Below are 21,294 nucleotides of genomic sequence, written 5' to 3'. Positions count from 1 at the left end.
TAACCTCCGGTATGACAGCATTTTTTGTCAGCAGTCACTTGTAATTGTTAGATAAGGATGAGAAGACAGGATTCTTGAAATTCAGTGATTTTTCCATGGGGTCACTTTGAGAAATAAGATTGTCATGTGAAAAGTTTGCAGCATTTTCATAAACTAATAGACAGGTGAGGTATTAGTCAATTGAACTTGGCTATAAGAAATTATTTTCTGAGATCATATTTCTTATTACTTTCTTGAGACAATCAGTGTAGTGGTAACAAAACCCCTTCCAAATTAGAAATACGATAAATTCTTAGATAACCATGCTTTGTAACGTTGTCATTTTGTCAGGATATTAAAGAAGGTATTAATATTTAATGTTATTTTACTTGTAAATACACAGTTTATGTTACTTGCACAGCTAAAGTATTGTTATTTGTTCAATTTCTGACAGTATCACTTAATAAAATGTCTTTGACTCTTTCATCTTTATTGAGTTATACTTTACATTCAGTAAAATTAACCCATTTTAGGTGTACAGTTTGATGAATTTCGGCAAATGTGTACAGTTGTGTAATCACCACCACAATCCAGGTACAGGACATTTTCATCACCCCAAAAAGTTACCTGGTTTCCCTTTGTATTTTCAGTCACTTCCCCCTAGGCTAGGTCCTGGCTACCTAGCAACCATTGTTCTGCTTTCTCTCACTGTAATGCTTTTCCTTTTTGAATTTCATAGAAATGGAATCATGTGTCTGTTTTCTTTTGCTTAGAACAGTGCTTTTGCAACAGATCTGTGTTGCAGCATGTAGTAGTTTCTTCTTTTATATTAAAAGTAGTATTTTCATTGCTTGACCTGGGAAGGTGGAGGTTGCAGTGAGTCAAGATTGTGTCATTGCATTCCAGCCTGGGCAACAGAGTGAGACTCTGTCTCAAAACAAACAAAAAAAGTAGTACTTATTTCATGACTGTACCACAGTTTTTAAATCTGCTTTCTAGCTGATATAAATTTGGGTAGTTTACTCTTTCTAGCTATTCTCTAGTCTTTATTTTTTTCTTCTTCATTTATTATTTTAATTTTTTTTGAGACAGGCTCTTGCGCTATTGCCCAGGCTGGAGTGTAGTGATGTGAACATGGCTCACTGCAGCCTTGACCTTCTGGGCTCAAGCGATCCTCCTGCCTCAGCCTCCTGAGTATCTGGTACTACAGGCTTGCATTACCACATCTGGCTAATTTTTAATTTTTTGTAGAGATGGAGTCTCTCTGTGTTGCCCAGGCTGGTCTCGAACTCCTGGGCTCAAGCAATTATCCCGTCTCAGCCTCTCCAAGGTGCTGGGATTACAGGCATGAACCACTGTGCCTGGCCTTATTTATTTCTTTAAAATTAGAGACATGGTCTTGCTGTGTTGCCCAGGCTGGTCTCAGACTCCTGGCCTCAAGCTGTCTTCCCACCTTGGCCTCCCAAAATGCTGGGATTACAGGCAGGAGACACCATGGCTGGCCTGAAGTTTTTCTTGGCTTCAATTTATCACAATGTTTTTCATAGGAAAAGTCCACTGATAATAAAAACCTAGATTTTTCTTGACAGCAAATTTTTGTGTTAATTAAAAAACATACTAGTATATGTAAAAAGATTATATTTTAGAATTCCATTAAATGTAATGGTTGTATTCTAGATTGCTAGTTATAAAGATGATGATAGTGGCTAGTCTACAAAGCACTGTGATGAATGGATCAGTAGATAAGTTTTTATTTTCTTCCCCATGAGTTCAGGCTCCATTTCTGTGATATAGAAGTGTCGAGAACCTGCCGTTTCAAGAAATTGGCTCTGCTCCAGCATGAATCTGCTGTTCAGAATTCAGGCGATGAGGTATTCCAGGTCTTTACTTGAATTCAGATACCAGGTCTACCTCACAGACAACCTGGAACTCCAGAGATGGCCTTAACTGTGTCTCCAAGACTCTTACTTAGGGACATGGTGGAAATTCATTTGGGTGTTTTCCGTGACAGCCTCCTTGTTATGAAGTGAGAAGTGGAGAAAGATGGTTTTTTAAGCCTTAAGAAAAGCTAAATTTGAGATTAGGAAGTTAATTTGATAGAGAAAGCTAAGAAAGCACAGACAATATGGTAGGGTTATTTTAATTTCTAAATGATGAAAACAGAGTTTTATATGGAAGGCTTTGGGGAGAGGGGTATTAGGTTGTTCAGCTGATTATCTGTTCTCTTATGTTGTAGTAGTGGCTTTGTTTCTTGTCCAGAAGTAATTCGAACTTGTCCAATTATTGCTCTGTAACATCATCTGCCTCTACAAACCCTGCTTTAAGTCTTTTAAGGAAACATCAGCAATCAAACGATTTTTACGAAATTGTGGGTGAGTGTAGTTTATAAACATTCATTCTCTTTCTCTTTTTTTTGAGACAAGGTCTCTGTCACTCACGCTGGAGTGCAGTGATGCAATATTGGCTCACTGCAATCTCAATCTCCCAGGCTCAGGTAGTTCTCCCACCTCAGCTTCCCTAGTAGCTGAGACTACAGGTGCGTGCCACCACACCTGGCTAATTTTTGTGTTTTTCATAGAGATGGGGTTTCACCATGTTGCCCAGGCTGGTCTCAAACTCTGATACTCAAGTGATTCTCCTGCCTCAGCCCCCAAAGTGCTTGGATTATAAGCATGAGCCACCATGCCTGGCTAAACATTCATTCTCTTAATAGGCTTATATTTCTAGTGATGTTTAAACTTGTCTTCATCTCCAGGAAATCCTTAGGTGTTTTCCTTAAGTGATTGTGTTTTTTCTGCTTATCAGGTATTCTGATTATTACATGTAGATTAGAGAATAATTGAGTAGGGGGAGTATGGGCAGTGGGACCTTTTGTTTCTGTAGTTGTTTTTTGGGGGAAGTACTTTTTTTTTTTTTTTTTGCCTCCTATAGTCGCCAATAGGAAGATGAACCCAAATTCCTGCTACATGAGACGATTCCTGGTAGGATTTTGTCACTGCCTAGGGGATGCAGAAACAGAAATGAGTGACTTCTGTAGTGTAGGTTGGCAGGCCATGGTTTGCAGGTCAGAGATGACATGTGGACTGATTTTGTTGGCATCTGTTCATCTTTCTGCTACTTTTGAGAGCTGAGAGCTACTGAAGAGTACATACGACACTTGCCTGCAGAGACAGGAGTCAGTACTGTAGTACAGTACAGGAATTAGCAGCCACCCCATACCATCCCTGAATGTTTATGGTTTCATCAAACTCTAGAGTTGCAGGGACTCGAGGACAGTTGGTATTTTGCTTTTCCCTAGGGTCTCTCTGCTCTTCAGAGGGCTCTGGGAATGTAAAAGCTTCTTCAATTGACATGTAGATTCAGTCTTTGTCTTCCTTTGGTCAATTTTAAGACATTATTGAGAGGTAATAGCATTTTTTGGGGATCGGGGACATGATATGGTTAAGCTTTTTTAAAGTAGAAGGTTTTTCGGACAGTTGAATTGAAATTATTGTATGAGTAACATAACTTAGTCAAATTGTAGTAAAATCATGGATTGTTGTGGCTTTTCCCAGTTAGGAGGTCTCTTGATTTAAAACAGTGCTTCTCATGGGATGGACTGTCATCAGGAGCAGCAAAGCTTGAAGACCACTGAGTAAAAAGGCTCTTACCCTCTTTTCTTTGTCTTAACATTGATTGATGATGGCAAATAGGGCCAAACTTGCCAGTTCTTCACTGCCTCCAACCTTCCTTTTCTCCTTAGACTTACAGGTTTTATACCTGTCTGTTTGAGAATAGGGTATTTTCCTGTTCCTTGATTTTGTGTGTCTCTCTCTAAGCTAGAGTAGTTTATTTTTGTTCGCTTCTTTTTTTTTAACCACGAAATTGGAAAAATTTAGATTAAGTTACATAAATTCTAGGTCCTCTACACAACTGTGAGATACTGAAAGGATAGCTTTTTAAAATGCATTTCGGTGCTTGTAAGGTCACAGTCTAGTTGGGAGAAATGAGGCTCATCCATAGATAGTAGCACTATGAAAGACTGCTACAAGAGGTAGAGTTTGGGCTGTGTAAATATTTGCCATGCTATTGCTTGCACAGAGTTTGAGAACAGTGTTAGATTAGTTTTTCTTGTTGAGTAAATGCTTGTGTGCTTCTCATGTGCAAAAAGTGTGCTAGGCCAGGGATAGCTGGTGTGTTTCAATTGCCACACCAAACTGTCCTGAAACTTCGGGTTGAGACGTGTTTGGAACTTTTTCTGGCTCAGGGAGAAAGCTTGGAGAAGAGTGAGGTTATAGATTAGTGAGCTCAGGGAGTGGCATCAGGTGGGTATGCCATGTATTGTTTTTCTACCTTTCTTTTTTTTTGAGACAGGGTCTTGCTGTGTTGCCTAGGCTGATCTTGAACTCCTGGGCTCAAGCAACCCTCTTGCCTCAGCTTCCTGAGTAGCTGGGATTACAGACAAGTAGCTAGGATTACAGGTGAGTGCCACTGCACCTAGCTTGTTTTTCTAACCTTTTATTTTGAAATAATTACAGACTCAAAAGAAGATGCAAAATTGGTACAGAGGGGTACCATGGATCCATCACCCAACTTCCTTCAATGGTAACATATTATGCCAGATATTTTTGGCATCCATGTCAAAATACTAGAGATAGAGACATTTTCCCCATGTGCATTTTTGATTTTTTTTTTTTTTTTTTTTTTGAGACAGAGTCTTGCTCTGTCACCCAGGGTGGAGTGCAGCGGTGCCATCTCGGCTCACTGCAACCCCCACCTCCTGGGTTCAAGCAATTCTCCTGCCTCAGCCTCCTGAGTAGCTGGGACTACAGGCGCCTGCCACCACGCCCAGCTAATTTTTTGTAATTTTAGTAGAGACTGGGTTTCACCATGTTGGCCAGGCTGGTCTCGAACTCCTGACCTCGTGATCCACCCGCTTTGGCCTCCCAAAGTGTTCGGATTACAGGTGTGAGCCACTGCACCCAGCCAAAAATTGTTTAACATAGTTTTGAAGACATAGTTTAAAGAAAACTTTACATTTTTAGATGTGATTGTAAATTGATGAGATATAGGCTGGGCATAATGGCTCACGCCTGTAATCTCAGCACTTTGGGAGGCCGAAGCTGGCTGATCACCTGAGGTCAGGAGTTCGAGACCAGCACGGCCAATGTGGCGAAACCCTGTCTTTTTACTAAAAGTACAAAAATTAGCCGGGCATGGTGGTGAGCACCTGTAATCCCAGCTACTTAGGAGGCTGAGGCAGGAGAATCACTTGAACCTGGGAGGTGGAGGTTGCAGTAAGCCGAGATCGCGCCGTTGCAGTAAGCCAAGATCGCGCCATTGCACTCTAGCCTGGGCGACAGAGTGAGACTCCGTCTCAAAAAAAAAAAAAAAATTTTGATGAGATAATATATATTATGTAGTGATTTAAATTTTTAGACAGTCTGATGTGGTGGTAGATAGAATGTAAGTTGGAGTAAGCAGGATCGTAAATTTGTTCTTTGTATCCGACACTAACTGGCCATATGATGATATTACCTTGAGTAAATGATACAACTCATTTGTAAAATGAGAGAGTTGGGCTAGATCATTTGGTCTTTTTTTAACTCCTGTTTCCATGCCCTTGTGATTGTGGTAGGGAATAGCTTTTTTTCATCATATACCTGTTTGCCATTTATATGTCTTTTGGGAAATGTCTATTCAGACCTTTTGCTCATTTTTAATTAGATTATTAGATTTTTTCTTGTAGAGTTGTTTGAGCTCCTTAGATATTCTCATTATTAATCCCTTATCAGGTGGATAGTTTGTAAATATTTTCTCCCATGTTGTGTATTGTCTCTTCACTTGGTGGATTGTTTTCTTTGCAGAGCTTTATATTTTCATTTTTTGAGATGGAGTCTTGCTCTGTTGCCCAGGCTGGAGTGCAGTGGCGCGATCTCGCCTCACTGCAGCCTCTGCCTCCTGGGTTCAAGTGATTCTCCTGCCTTAGCCTCCCGAGTACCTGGGATTACAGGCGCCCACCACCATGCCCGGCTAATTTTTGTATTTTTAGTAGAGACAGGGTTTGACCATGTTGGCCAGACTTGTCTTGAACTCCTGACCTTGTGATCCAGCCTCCTTGGCCTCCCAAAGTGCTGGGATTACAGGCATGAGCCACCACGCCCAGCCTGCAGAAGCTTTTTAACTTGATGTGATCCCATTTGTCCATTTTTACTTTAGTTGCTTGTGCTTGTAGGGTATTACTCAAGAAGTCTTTGCCCAGTCCAGTGTCCTGGAGAGTTTCCCCAGTTTTTTGGGGGGAAATTTCAAACTTTGAGCTCTTAGATTTAAGTTTAATCCATTTCAGTTTGATTTCTGAGTATGGTGAGAGACAGAGGTCTAGTTTTATTCTTCCGCATATGGACATCCGATTTTCTGAGCACCATTTATTGAAGAGACTGTTTTTTCCCCAGTATATGTTCTTGGCACCTTTGTTGAAAATGAGTTCACTGCAAATGTATGGATTTGTTTTTGGGTTCTCGTTTCTGTTCCATTGGTCTGTGTGTCTGTTTTTATGCCAGTACCATGCTTTTTTGGTTACTATAGCTCTGTAGTATAGTTTGAAGTCAGGTAATGTGATTCCTCCAATTCTGTTATTTTGCTCAGGATAACTTTGGCTATTTTGGGTCTTCTGTGGTTCCATATAAATTTTAGGATTGTATTTTCTATTTCTGTGAAGAATGTCATTGGTATTTTGATAGAGATTGCATTGAATGTATAGATTGCTTTGGGTAGTATAGACATTTAACAATACTGATTCTTCCAATCCATGAACGTGGAATATTTGGAAAAGGGTTTTTATATTATAGAATTACTTGGAGAAAGAACTGTGAATCTATGATTGTCCGTGATTTCTTTTACTTAATTATGTTGATGAATGGAAAATAAGTGAACAAGGGAAGTGGGAAAAAGATTTTTTTTTGTTTGTTTGTGGTAGAGTTTCGCTCTTGTAGCCCAGGGTGGAGTGCAATGGCAATCTCGGCTCACTGCAACCTCCACCTCCTGGGTTCAAGCAATTCTCCTGCCTCAGCCTCCCGAGTAGCTGGGATTACAGGCGCCCGCCACCATGCCTGGCTAATTTTTTGTATTTTTAGTAGAGACGGGATTTCGGCATATTGGCCAGGCTGGTCTTGAACTCCTGACCTCAGGTGATCCATCTGCCTTGGCCTCCCAAAGTACTGGGATTACGGGCGTGAGCCACCGCACCAGGCTAGATTTTTATTCTTTAACTCAATACAACAAATACTTTGCCAGCTAACCTGTGTATACACTGGAATACAAAGATGGCTGGCCTCTGCCCTCATGGAGCTTTCAGTTTGATGAGGAGACAGACATGTAAAGAAGGAATTAAGTGCTAATTGATATATAAGTGATAGGGAAGAAGGATCTAATGGTTGTGTAGGAAGGACTTTGAAGACTAGGTTGCAGGATGTGGGGACTGGTTTATCCTCTTCCTTCAGTTTTCTTGAGCTGGGTGAATTTTGGTTTATAGGCATTGATGGAGGGAAGATAGGATATCTGAGCCTTGCAGAGTCTTTTTGCTCATTGTGCACAGGCTGGGATTGACTATGTGGCCTCTTCAAATGCTGTTCTCACAGAGATACTTAAAAATGAGACCAGGCTGGGCGTGGTGGCTCACGCCTGTAATCCCAGCACTTAGGGAGGCCGAGATGGGCAGATCACGAGGTCAGGAGATCGAGACCATCCTGGCCAACAAAGTGAAACTCCGTCTCTACTAAAAATACAAAAAAATTTGCTGGGCATGGTGGCGTGTGCCTGTAATCCCAGCTACTTGGGAGGCTGAGGCAGGAGAATCGCTTGAACCGGGGAGTCGGAGGTTGCAGTGAGCCGAGATCGCGCCACTGCAGTCCAGTCTGGTGACAGAGCGAGACTCTGTCTCAAGAAAAAAAAAAAAATATATATATATATGTGTATATATATATATATACACACACATATATATATTTGAATTTAGATATATCTGTTAAGTTTTGTAATAAAATTTTATCTATCTTTGGAAAGTTTGTTTTATGATATTGACACTAATTATCAAGCAATTCCTGCAGAATTTGAAGAGTGATACTGTGTATCCGAAAGATACTGTGTACCTACCACAGGCCCTATGGAAGACAGCTCTGAGAACTGGAAAGACTGTAGAGTTGGAGTTAGGAGGCTTGGTCATTCCACTAAACAGTCACATAGTCATTTTCATGCAGTGAGTTTCATTTTACTCATTTGTAAGATGAGGAGGTGTATTTAATGTCTGAAAGTTCATTTCAGCCTTGAATCTGTGTGACTGTAGAGCTATAGATACTGTTTTATGAGTTACATTTGATATATGTTGGCCAGTTCTGCCATTTTAAGGTTTGATTCTTATTTCCTGCCTCAGACCTGCTCTTCTCCTTTTTTTGTACTTACTCTAATAGGTATTTAGGAGTAGTGGGCAGAAAATAGAGCTTTCTAAGCTCTTGCCGTCTGGTTAGTTTAACTGAAGAGGAGCTCTTAAAAAACATCCCCAGGTCTTCTGTATTGCTTCCCGACCCCTTCCCCCTTTATTTGATTTTATTTTTGACATGGAGTCTCACTCTGTCACTCAGGCTGGAGTGCAGCTTTATCAAGTATATGATAAAGCAAAAGCGCATTGATGATGGCATATCACCTTCTGAGTTTGAAAATGTTTGTTTACCTTTGATTTCTAATGGATTAAGAGTGTTGCTCTTGTTTTTTGGAAATGCTGTTTATTAGGTCCTAGTACTGCCACATGCTCAATGAGAAACTTTTTAACTTCTGTTTTCCAGGAAACCCATTGTTCTGTGTATTAGACTGTAATAGATATTACCTTGTGACTTGACACTGCTGAATAGAATGTTTTGAGATGTTCATCAAAACTTTACACCAAGGACGATTTTAGGATTTTATTTTATAGCTGAGGAAACTGAGGGCCGGAGTGCTTAGATTAGTTAAGTGGCAAAGACTCCACCCTACATTAACTTAGCCTTATTGCTTTTCCTTTGAAAAGGGTAGAGGAAGTTACTTGTTTTTCTATGTGTGTGTGTGTATGTAATTATATATTAATGTGAACACACACTGTTTGTGTGTATGTATGTTTGTGTATATATGTAATTATAAATATGAATACCCTGTGTTTGTATATATGTAAACAGGTACGTGTGTGTGTGTGTATCTATATAAATAGATATATCTGAAATCATTAAAAGAGTGTTTATTCAGCAAGATTTGGGGGCGTCTGCTGCCTGTCAGTTCTAGTCTTGGGTGTCTGGTGGTGGTGTTTGGTTCATGAAAAAGAGACAGTTACAGGACAGTGTGACAAGTACAGTGAAAAGGGAAAGTTCAGGATTCTTCACTAGAAGCACCAGTTCAGTCTTGGGCAGGGGAAAAGCTTACCTGAAGAAGTGTTGAAAATGAGAATAGGGATTGTGAATGAAAAGGAGGTAGGCTGAGAGAGGCTGGTGGGAGAGCTGTAGGATGTAGGACGTAGGACAAGGTGTTAAGAACTGGAAGAGCTCTCTAGGCAGAAGGAACAGCACATGTGGAGACCGTGAGAGACTGCTGTGTATTTGAGGAACTAAAAGAAGCCCAGAATGCTTAGACTGATGAGTACATAGAGTTTCAAATCAGTTGAATAATGTTCTTGTAGAAAAGGATACCTTGTTAATTATCTTCAATAATGACTTTGGTCATATCATGATCAAGTAAATAAGATGTGCTAGGCCATAAATTGGCCATAACTGGTTAATGTAGTTGGTTAGGCTTAGAGTAATGGAACCAATGCACTAAGGAGTGTGAATTCCATTTTCCATGTAGGCAAGTTGCTTGATTTTGTGGCTACAAAGAATGTACTTCACCTCTCTCCAGCCAAGTTGTTGGTGTTTGCCATTGTTAATGAGGATGATCAAGCTTGAATGGATGATTCGGTTCAAATGCCTCACTGTTATTGGGAAAAAAACTGCAGATCTTTTGGAGAGACCAGTAGAATCACGGAGCTGAATAAAAGACAATAATGTGTTTTTCTATCTAAGAGGTGAAAAAGTCTATGATATTAACTGTGGTAAAGACTAAAGTTTCATAAGTGCTAAAACAAAATGACGGTATACTTGCCTCTGGGTTATGGTTGATTACTTTTGATATTTCTTGATATGATTTTGTATTTTATATACTTCTGTATATGAGTATATATTATTTTAATAATAGAAAAAGAATAAATTCTGGCCGGACGCGGTGGCTCGCGCCTGTAACCCCAGCACTTTGGGAGGCCAAGGCGGACAGATGATGAGGTCAGGAGTTAAGAGACCAGCCTGACCAAAATGGTGAAACCCTGTCTCTACTAAACATACAAAAATTAGCTGGGCGTGGTGGTGTGCGAATGTAATCCCAGCTACTCAGGAAGCTGAGGCAGGAGAATGGCTTGAACCCGGGAGTCAGAGGTTGCAGTGAGCCGACTGTGCCACTGCACTCCAGCCTGGGTGAGGGCGAGAGTCCGTCTCAAGAAAAAGAAAAAGAATAAATTCCTAGGAAAATGTTTTAGCTTATTTAACCATTCACCTAAAATAAGAACGTGAAAATCATTGAATAAAGAATAGTAATTTAGTTTCATCTAAAATATTTTTTCCTCTAGAAACTTTTTATTGTTATTTTTTAAGACAGAGTCTTGCTCTGTTGCCCAGGCTGGAGTGCAGTGGCAGGATCTTGGCTCACTGCAACCACCGTCTCCCTGGTTCAAGCAATTCTTGTGCCTCAGCCTCCAGAGCAGCTGGGACTCCAGGCGTGTGCCACCATGCTCGGCTAATTTTTGTATTTTTAGTAGAGATGGAGTTTCACCATGCTGGCCAGGCTGGTCTCGAACTCCTGGCCTCAAGTGATCCGCCTTCCTCAGCCTCTCAAAGTGCTGGGATTACAGGCATGAGCCACCATGCCTGGCTCTAGAAACTTCTTAAAAGAAACTTTGCTCTGTCCCCCTGACTGGGGTGCAGTGGCGTGATCTCAGCTCATTGCAACCTCCACCTCCCAGGTTCAAGCGATTCTCCTGCCTCAGCCTCCTGAGTAGCTGGGACTACTGGCGTGTGCTACCATGCGTGGCTAATTTTTTGTATTTTTAGTAGAGACGGGGTTTCACCATGTTGGCCACGCTGGTCTCGAACTCTTGACCTCGTGATCCGCCCATCTTGGCCTCCCAAAGTGCTGGGATTACTAGTGTGAACCACCGCCTGTTGTTTCCGTTTTTACATTCAGAATTAACTCTGGGAGAAGACAACTTGTAAAAAAATTGGAGTAAAATTTAAGCCCTTTTTTCCCCCTAGTAAATTGACCAGAATTTTCATCATAACTTAAATATAAATGAAGATTCCCATAAGGCATTTAAAAAAAATTGACTTAAAGTTTCATTCATTCATTGTTAGTCAACAAATAATTTACTGAGGGCTTGTTTTGGGCCAGACACTTGGACTACATCAGTCAGGAAAACAGGCAAAAATGTCTGCCCCTGTGGAGTTCACATTCTAGTGACAAGATGTTGCATGAAACACTTTTGAAATATGTAGTGTTTAATTTTCATACATTTTATCTATTTGAAATGTCTTATTAAAAATTGTAATCAGTTGAAAATGATGGGAAAGCCCATTGAACTACTATTCTTTGTAGTATCTTTAAGTGATTTATTACACATTCTTATCTTTGGTACAGTGCTACTCTTTAAACTTGCTCTTCCTTCAGTTTGTGCTTGTGAGTGTCATCTGGGAGAGCTGTGGGGAGACCTCTTTGATAACAGGCTCATTGTTGCCTTTGCATCCCTAGTGCCTGAGGTACATTAGCGTATATCTATATTAAATTAATTTGAACTTCAAAACTAAGCAGAATCCTGTCTTTTTATAAAAACTAGTTCTTGTCACTATATTCTGATCTTTAGGATAAAGAGTGAATCAAGCATTGGAAGTTTTTGTTTTTTGTTTTTTGTTTTTTTTGGTATCTAATAGTCCTGATAACATTGAAAGAGAGCACATTATAACTTTACCTTTTTTTTTTTTTTCTGTATTTTCTTTAGGAGGCTTTCCTTAAGTGGAGATTCTTGACTGGGAGGTGTGTGTGTGTGTGTTTGTGTAGCTTTAGTGAGATTTTTATTTTTGTTTTTTCCAGTATTCTATTGTAAACATTTTCAAATATGGAGAAGAATTGAAAGAATGAACAATGAATTATCTGGATAACCTTTTAGAAGGTAGATAATACCTTCTAGATTCAGTAAATTTTTTTTTAAGTGAAAGCAAGTTTATTAAAAAGGTAAAGGAATGGAGAATGGCTACTCCATAGGCAGAGCAGTTCCCAAAGGCTGCTGATTAGTAATTTTTATGGTTATTTCTTTATTATATGCTAAACAATAGCATATACCCTAGTAAATAATACACCTGACAGGCCAACTCTCAACAATCACACTGGTAACATATACTGATAGAATATTATTTTTTGATCTTAATAATAGGGATTATTCATGAGTTTTTCTGGGAAGGGGGTAGGCAATTACTAGGAACTGAGGGTTCCTCCTCTTTTTAGACCATATAGGGTAACTTCCTGACGTTGCCATGGTATTTGTAAACTGTCATGGCACTGTTGGGAGTATAGCAGTGAGGATTACCAGAGGTCACTTACATTGCTCTCTCGATTTTGGTGGGTTTTAGCTGGCTTCTTTACTGCTACCTGTTTTATCAGCAAGGTCTTTATGACCTGTATCTTGTGCTGACCTTCTATCTCATCCTGTGACTTAGAATGCCTGTCTGGGAACGCGACCTAGTAGGTCTCAGCCTTACTTTAAACAGCATCTACAATTCAGGATGGATTTGCTGTGGTTTGAATGCTTCTAACATATTTCCCCCCTCCCTTTTATAAGAAAACATTTAATCCTAAGGATTGTAGATGGAGGAGGATGTATCTTCTGTAACTTCTTGGCTGAGTAAGGGTGATGATATTCCTGCCTAACTTACTAAGATTTTGCTATATTTGCACAATATGTGTGTATATAAATAACTTTGAACTATTTGAAAGTTGCAGTCATTGTAATACTTCATTTTTAAATGCATGTGCTTGTATCTTCTAAATATGAACCTTTTTCTCCTTTTTCTATATAGCCACTTTACCATTATCACACTTTATAGGAAATTAACAAAAATTCCCTAATATCATCCAATACTCAGTGTATATTCATTTTTCTCCACCTGTCCTCAAAATGTCTGTGTATAATAGTGGGAATTTTTAAACCAGAGTTCAGTCAGAGTTCACATGCTGCATTTGGTTTCATTTGAATTTTATCGTGGAGTAATTTTTACAAACATATTTGTGGTTTTTCCAAGGGCTACATGTAATCATTTGATGTTGACATTCTATGTTAAAGCACAATTGTAACTTTCAGTTTTCTTTTCTTTGAGACAGGTTCTTGCTCTGCTGCCCAGGATGGAGTGCAGTGGCACCATCACTGTACACTGCAGCATCAACCTCCCAGGCTGAAGTGATTCTCCCACTTCGGCCTCTGAAGTAGAGATGGGGTCTCACTATGGTGCCTAGGCTGATCTTAAACTCTTGGGCTCTAGGGATTCTCCTGCCTCGGCCTCCCAAATTGTTGGGATTACAGGGGTGAGCCACCACACCCAGCCTCGATATTCATTGTCTTTTAATTGGTCTGTTTATATGTTTCTTTGTTTCTCACTGACGTGTATGTACGTTTTGTTGAATTTCTCAACATTGCTTTCCCTAGTCCTCATGAAGTCTTGTACCTTTTGCAAGATTCGCAACTTCATTTTGCAGATATTTTGCGTTGGACTACATGGTATTGTCAGATTAACATCCTATGACTAGCAGTGGCTTAGCTTCAAAAGATGTGGAAGCAATAGGCCAGTTTGTGCACTTGTTAAATTTACAGGGATGTTTGGAGACCATTTTTCCAAGAGATTAATGGTTGGTGAGGGTTTTGGCTTTGTCAGCTTTTGTTTCCTTATGCACTCTCCTGACTGCAGGGATGAGGAAATAACATTCTATCAGTATACATTACCGGGTGTGATTGTTGAGAGTTGGCCTGTCAGTTGTATATATAAAAGTGTGGCTTTTTTTTTTTTTTTTTTTTTTTGAGACAGAGTCTCGCTGTTGCCGAGGCTAGAGTGCAGTGGCACGATCTCAGCTCGGCCTTCCGAGTAGCTGGGATTACAGGTGCCTGCCACCACGCTAGGCTAATTTTTGTATTTTTAATAGAGATGGGGTTTCACCATTTTGGCCAGTTGGTCTTGAACTCCTGACCTCAGGTGATCTGCCCACCTTAGTTTCCCAAAGTACTGGGATTACAGGCGTGAGCCACCATGCCTGGCCGAAAGTGTTGCTTCTTGATGCTACGTAAGGATTGGCTTTTATTTTGAGCAAACATGTACTATTCAGATGAGCCTATGGTTAAATAGATTTGTAAATAAGTATTTGAAATAAATGTTGAAGGAAGTTCATAGATGTAAATTAATAGAAAGTTTTTTTGTTTTTTAAAAAATAATCCTTCTTGGCTGGGCGTGGTGGCTCATGCCTGTAATCCCAACACTTTGGGAGGCCGAGGTGGGCAGATCATGAGGTCAGCAGATCGAGACCATCCTGGCTAACACGGTGAAACCCCGTCTCTACTAAAAATACAAAAAATTAGCCAGGTGTGGTGGCGGGCACCTGTAGTCCCAGCTACTTGGGAGGCCGAGGCAGGAGAATGGCATGAACCCAGGAGGCAGAGCTTGCAGTGAGCTGAGATTGTGCCACTGCACTCCAGCCTGAGCGACAGAGGAGACTCTGTCTCAAAAAAAAAAAAAAAAAAATCCTTAATATTAATAGGAAGAAAATTTGTTTTTTAAATGTAGTGCAGTAAAAGGAAGATGGTAAGGAAGATAGTAAAGATGAAGCATAAATGAGTCTTTAGTCATATACCAATGGAGCCAGGGCCCAAGAAAATGTTGAGGTTCTTTCTTTGTTCATCATCCTGATTTTTTATTGCTGGGCAGTAAACCAACCCAAACTTAATGGGTAAAACAACAATCATATATTATTATTATCTCTTCTGGGAATTGACAGTACTTGCTAGGTGGTTCTTACTCTATGTTTCTCATGTAGTTGCAGTCAAATGCTGGAGTCATGTAGAGGGCGTCTTCATTTAAAGACTGAAAACAACTGGGGTCTGCAACAGCTGGGATTCCTTAGGCATCTCTATCTGTGTAGTCTCTTTATCATGGAGACTTCGATTAGCCAGAGTCCTTAATATGGTAGCTCAGAGTTTCAAAGGCATGCATCCCAAGAAATAAAACCAGGCTGGAATTCCTTTTTGTGACCTAGCCTTAGAAGTTTTGCAGCATCACTTCTGCCTCATTACCTTTGCAAGAAGCAAGTCATCAGGCTAGCTTATATATGAGGAAGAGTAATTAGACTCTACCTCTTGATGGAAGAAGTATAAAATAATTTATAGATTTCTTTTAAACCACTGTGATCGTTAAGAATAGTGATAATAGTAAAGCATAATTATTTAGAAAGAGATTTGGGTACTATGAATGTTTTAGAAAAGACTGATACCATGTATTTGAAAACAAACTATAAGGACTTAACATTTATGGCATTGGACAGAATAATACATATTATGGAAGTGTAACTACTAACGAACAATTTCCTGAGATAATTATTGAACTCGACAGTTGGTTTAACATCACAGAGGCCCCCTTAAAAGCATCTAGGTCAGAATCACAAGGCAAGTCAATATAAATGTGTTTCTTTGACGTCACTAGTATTGCTTATAGTCAGTTGATTGATTAGGTGCATTGTTTAGGAAGTGTGAAATATTTGATGTATTCTGAGACTTAAAGATTGAAATGTGAGCTAGCGATTAGTTCTTTACTATGACTCTGCTCAGACTCAGGGTATATTTTCTATGAAATAGTATTTTGCAAAACCTACTCAGGATCGTTTTGTAGTCTATTATAAGCGTGATGATTGGGTGTTCATATGCATATGTGAGATGTGCCACCCTCAAATCTTGTTATGACGTCATCAGCACGTTACTCTTCTGATAAGAAAAAAAGAAGAACCACTCGGCTTCATCATCCGTTTAATTAGTAAGCTTTAGGACTGAATGTTTTCTATTTTCAGAGACATGTCTGCACTGAAATACTACTATTGTGTGTATTCATTTAATAGTTTGCGTGCCTACTGTGTGTCAGGCATTGTACTGGGGACTGGGTATGTAGTGGCATTCTAAAGAAATCTTAATGCCACTTCCAAAAGGAAAACTCCAAAAATCTTTTGGGTGTGGGGCATTATTGTTGAAATAAATGTGTAGCTTGCCAGTATGATTAATACGAAGAAGACACATCTGTTTGCATGTAAAGTTTATTGGAAATAGGGCTTATTATTTCATAGCTGTGCCTAAGAGAGTATTTTGATATTATTTGTGGTCAGTTTTCAAGGGGTTATTATTCATATGTGCCATTTTTCTTGGGTATTTTGCAGTTTTTATTGAATATGTGATGAACTTGCAGGATCTTTTGTGTGAATGTGAAAAAGAGCGTGTGTTTTACACACGTTTTATACATCACATATTTTGTTTCTAATCAAAAGAGGCCTTATATCTGAAAGCCTTCTTGTTACTCATAAGACAAGGATGTGAGACTAGACAGTTTTTAAGGGTCTGCCTAGGTCTAACAGAGGGGAAGGAATAAGTTCTGGATGGGAAAGTTGGTAGAAATGTTAGCGAAGTGTCAAATTAAGTAGAATTAGTTTTCAGATTTTCTTGAAGCCAAGACAAAAACAATGGCTAAAAAATTACAAAGCTCAGTGTATCACAGAGGAGCTTTTCCTTCCTTCCTTCCTTCCTTTTTTTTTTTTTTTTTTTTTTTGACAGAGTCTCACTCTGTTGCCTGGGCTGGAGTGCCGTGGTGTGACCTTGCTTCCCAGGCTCAAGGGATTCTCATGCCTCAGCCTCTTGAGTAGCTGGGATTACAGGTGCATGCTACCACGCCTGGCTAATTTTTGTGTTTTTAGTAGAGGTGAGGTTTCGGGTTTTACTGTGTTGCCCAGACTGATCTCGAACTCGTGGGCTCAAGTGATCCATCTGCTTCGGCCTCCCAAAGTGCTGGGATTACAGGCATGAGCCACCACCCCTGACCAGGAACTTTTTGTTAATCATGGTTTGATATAAATGTTGGAGAATCTTTTACATTAGAGATATTTTAAAAACCTAATGGACTGTGAGTTTTATAATGGATACAGAAGTTTTATTTATGTGATTATGTGAAATGCTGATAGAAACTGACATTATAGTAAATTATTGTTTTGTGGAGGTCTCCCTTTGGAGATTGAGGAATGTAAGTTTCTGGGCTAGAATTATATAATATTTAGAGGCTGATTAGGTAAATCATGAGGTTTGCACATTTTAAGTGTTATATTTAGCATTGTTACTATGCATGAAGCACTGTGTTTTCCAAACATTGTTTTATTTAACATCCTGACAATGTTGTTGGGGAAGCAATTTGAGTTGAAGGAGGTACTGTGGTTCCCTTGCTGTACAGCTGTGTAGTGGTGGGTCCCTGAGTACAGGTCTTTTTTTTTTTTTTTTTTGAGATGGAGTCTTGTTCTGTCACCCAGCTGGAGTGCAGTGGTGTGATATCGGCTCACTGCAAACTTCGCCTCCTGGGTTCAAGCAGTTCTCCTGCCTCAGCCTCCTGAGTAGCTGGGACTACAGGTGCCCGCCACCACACCAGGCTAATTTTTGTATTTTTAGTAGAGACAGGGTTTCACCATATTGGCCAGGCTGGTCTCAAACTCCTGACCTTGTGATCCGCCTGCCTCGGCCTCCCAAAGTGCTGGGATTACAGGCATGAGCCACCGCGCCCGGCCTATATGAACTAAAGTTTTAAATATTTGTAGATAAAAACAGAATGTCATAGTAAAGGACTGTGCTCCAGCCTTTAAAAACAGTACATTAACTGTTACCTTTTGTCTACGTTAATTTTTTTTAAAACTGTATTAAAATTTTAACCTGTTGGCAGAGGACAGGTTCACTATCATGTATCTTTTCTTCCCTTTTGCATGGGGTTTGATGGAGGAGAGGAGACTATGTATAAAGTGACAGTCTCCATGCTCATTTTTCTTTTTTTCTTTTTTTGAGATGGAGTCTTGCTCTGTCGCCCTGGCTGGAGTGCAGTGCTGTGATCGACTAACTGCAACCTTTGCCTCCTGGGGTCAAGCGATTCTCCTGCCTCAGCCTCCCAGGTAGTTAGGATTACAGGCGTGCATCACCACACCCAGCTAATTTTTGTGTTTTTAGTAGAGACGGGGTTTCATCATATTGGCCAGGCTGGTCTCAAGCTCCTGACCTCAGGTGATCCACCCGCCTTGGCCTCCCAGAGTGTAGGGATTACAGGCGTGAGTCACTGCACCTGGTCTCCATTTGAATATTGAAACAGGGACCACTGTTCATTTTTGAAGCCAGTATGCCATTACCTATTTATGAAGCTCTTGCTTCTCCATCCTTACATGCTAGGGTGTGAGATGGTGGACTATGCACATCATATTAGAATCATTATATCATTACCATAGTGACACTGAATTGTTTCTATCTTTTATGTGTTTGGGTGAGAAAGTTTGTGAACAGTTAGTCTGTGGTTTTGTGTAAGATTCTAGTATCTTTAGTCAATCCACACAGTACCTACTTTGTACGAAATGCCTGGATGTGCAAAAAGTTACAGGCCTTACTTATCCTTAAGGGTAAGCTTACTATATAGTTGGGAAAATAAAAATGTAAAAGGTAGAATAGCAGCATCAGAGATGACACTTCAAAGCAGTAAGTGATTAATTGGAAAATTGAATGGGATTAGCTGGGTGCAGTAGCTTGTTCCTGTAGTCCCAGCTACTAGGGAGGGCTGAGGTGGAAGGATCACTGGAACCCAGGAGTTTGAGAGTTTGAGGCTGTAGTGCATCATGATCGTGTCTGTGAATAGCCACTACACTCCAGACTGGGCAACACAGTGAGACCTGTCTCAAAAAAAAAAAAAAAACAAAACAGAGTCAAGAAATTCTGGAAGAGGTCAAAAGAGGAAGTGCTTACTGGACTGTGGTACCTTAATTATACTTTTTGTAGGCATTTTTGATAGGTCACTTGGGTGGGATAGAGGTAATTCTAAATGTAATTTGGAGAAGTTGAGATAACCAGGAATTTGATGGATTCCATGCTTCACATTATTTTTACAGTAAGTATGAAATACAGAACAATTTATACATGAACTTCAGTTATGTCCAGGTATTGAGTTAGTTATAAGATCTATTTTGAATGTCTTTCAGTGCTTATTTTTTATTGGGGTGTAATGATAGATACTTGGATTCACCTTTGATCTCTTCATCCAAAGTGGTACTGATTATAAGTAGTAGCAGTTGTAATAACAGCATTTCTGCATCCCCAAATTCCTTTTTACACGTCTCATTTAACAGTTTTTCTTTCAGTCAGAAATGGTGATGGAAGAAACAGCAGGAGCAGCTAACATTTTGTACTAGGCTCTGTACTAAGCATATTATGTGCTGTAATACCCTGTTGATGCCAATGTCTTAAGTAAACCTTGCCATCATTCAAATGAATTTCTGTTTCAAATTATTTTTTGGTATGTGTTGAGGGACTCAGTAACCCTTTGTTGGTATTTCAGATTAAAGCTCTTGATTTAGTTTAAAGGTCAGGCCTTTAGGTCTTGATTGTTATGGTTAGAGTTTTTCTTGCTTGTCTGGTCAAGCCAATAACTCGAGAAACTAGTAAGAGAGTTTAGAGAAGTAAGGTCAAGGCCCTTTTAGACTTGCTGGTTTCAGGTGGAACTTGGAACTCCTTTGCAGCTCAGCAGAGCTCTTTTGGTTTTTAAAGAGACTTGTCCCTAAATTTGTGTGTGTGTGTTTTATTTTGGTCTTTGCTCTGTTCCTTGCTCTTCTTCGCCTCAAGCTCCTCTCTTCCATCTGCCCACCAAGTAGCTGTGACTATAGGCATGTACCACCATGCCCAGCTAATTTTTAAATTTTTTGTAGAGACGGGGTCTCATTATGTTGCCCACATTAGTCTCAAACTCATGGACTCTGTGTTCCTCCTGCCTTGGCCTCCCTAAGTGCTGGGATTACAGGCGTAAGCCATCATGCCCGGCCACAGTTCAGATTTTTAGGGCACTCCTGAAGATTTCTGTTAATGTATACTAACCTTTAAAATATTGAAAGATGATTAAAATTGCCCATATACATTTTAAACACAAATAATACCTTTAATATTCTATCACCTTTGAAGAAAAGATGAGAATCATTGCTGTAAAGTTAGTTGGACTAGTGAGCTCTTCATCCAAAAAGGCAGGATTGATTTTTTTGTGTTTGTTTTTTTCACTTAACTGTTTCAGTGACACTTTAAGGAATTTTGGATCTATTTTGATTGTTTAAAAAGTTCTGTGTCGTTTTCAAAAAGGCTTGTCCCTACTCTTGTTGGTATGCCATTTTTTTGGTTTATTAAGATGAAAGCAAATTTATTTTTTGGCTGTACATTGTATTGGCTAGATATATGATTTCTGGTTGGGAATAATTTTTCCTCAAAATTTTGAAGGCATTACATCATTGTTTCATAGCTTCCAGTATCCCTTTTGAGGAGTTCAGTGCTGTTTTGATTCTTTCTGCTTGACATCTCCCTAACCCTATGCCTTATGAACTCATGCCCTGAGATATTTTAGGGTCTTCCTTTAGTCCCTTGTGTTGAGAAATTTCACACTGATGTACCTTGATGTAGGTCCTTTACTCATTCATTGTATTTTGGGTCCAAATATTTCATGGGTCCTTTTATTCTGGAAGCTCGTGTCATTCAGGAAGTTTTTCTTGTTATTTCTTTAATACGTTTCCCTCCCCATCCATTTTATCATTTTTCTCTTTTTGGAATTCCTGGTGGTTGGATGTATGACAACTTCATAGCTACTGTGATTTTCTTTTCTGCCCTGTTTTCCATGAGACCAACTTCTTAAAAAATATTCTGTTAAATATATATATTTTTCTTGTTGGGCTGGTTTCCCCAAAGAGGAATCCTGGCAGGTAAGAGCGTGGCTGTAAGCATTCTGGGATGGGGGCTGATTACTGATTTCAACAGACAGCTTTCACTTTTTCTTCTGGTCTCTGACACCCCTTCTCCCTCCCACACCGATTCTGGGTGTATTCCCAGGCTATTATTACTCTGGCTGAATTTTGCTAAGTAGGAAATGTTTAGCCTCTGGAAGGGGAGCAGTCTCCTGT

General features: G+C 39.7%; 1 protein-coding gene and 1 pseudogene across 10 annotated transcripts in view; both read left to right on the top strand.

Annotated features, from left to right (window-relative positions):
• The window catches only part of UBR5 (ubiquitin protein ligase E3 component n-recognin 5), a 159,573-nt gene that overhangs the window by 8,151 nt on the left and 130,128 nt on the right, over positions 1 to 21,294 (top strand). For 5 of the 10 annotated variants that reach the window (XM_055116813.2, XM_055116812.2, XM_055116811.2 and 2 more), the window contains exon 1: positions 11,344 to 13,632. The exons of the other annotated variants lie outside the window; for them this stretch is intronic. In XM_055116813.2, the coding sequence (XP_054972788.1) occupies positions 13,553 to 13,632 (80 nt within the window). In that variant the 5' untranslated portion in view covers positions 11,344 to 13,552. Of the gene's footprint in view, positions 1 to 11,343; positions 13,633 to 21,294 lie in introns of those variants that run through there. 10 annotated transcript variants of the gene reach the window in all.
• LOC112440782 (small nucleolar RNA U13) lies at positions 15,966 to 16,075 on the top strand (annotated as a pseudogene).

This window comes from Pan paniscus, chromosome 7, assembly GCF_029289425.2.
Source record: "Pan paniscus chromosome 7, NHGRI_mPanPan1-v2.0_pri, whole genome shotgun sequence".
Lineage (NCBI taxonomy): Eukaryota > Metazoa > Chordata > Mammalia > Primates > Hominidae > Pan > Pan paniscus.
The sequence above is the reverse complement of the archived record's forward strand: the minus strand, read 5'-3'. Positions and strand labels throughout refer to the sequence as shown.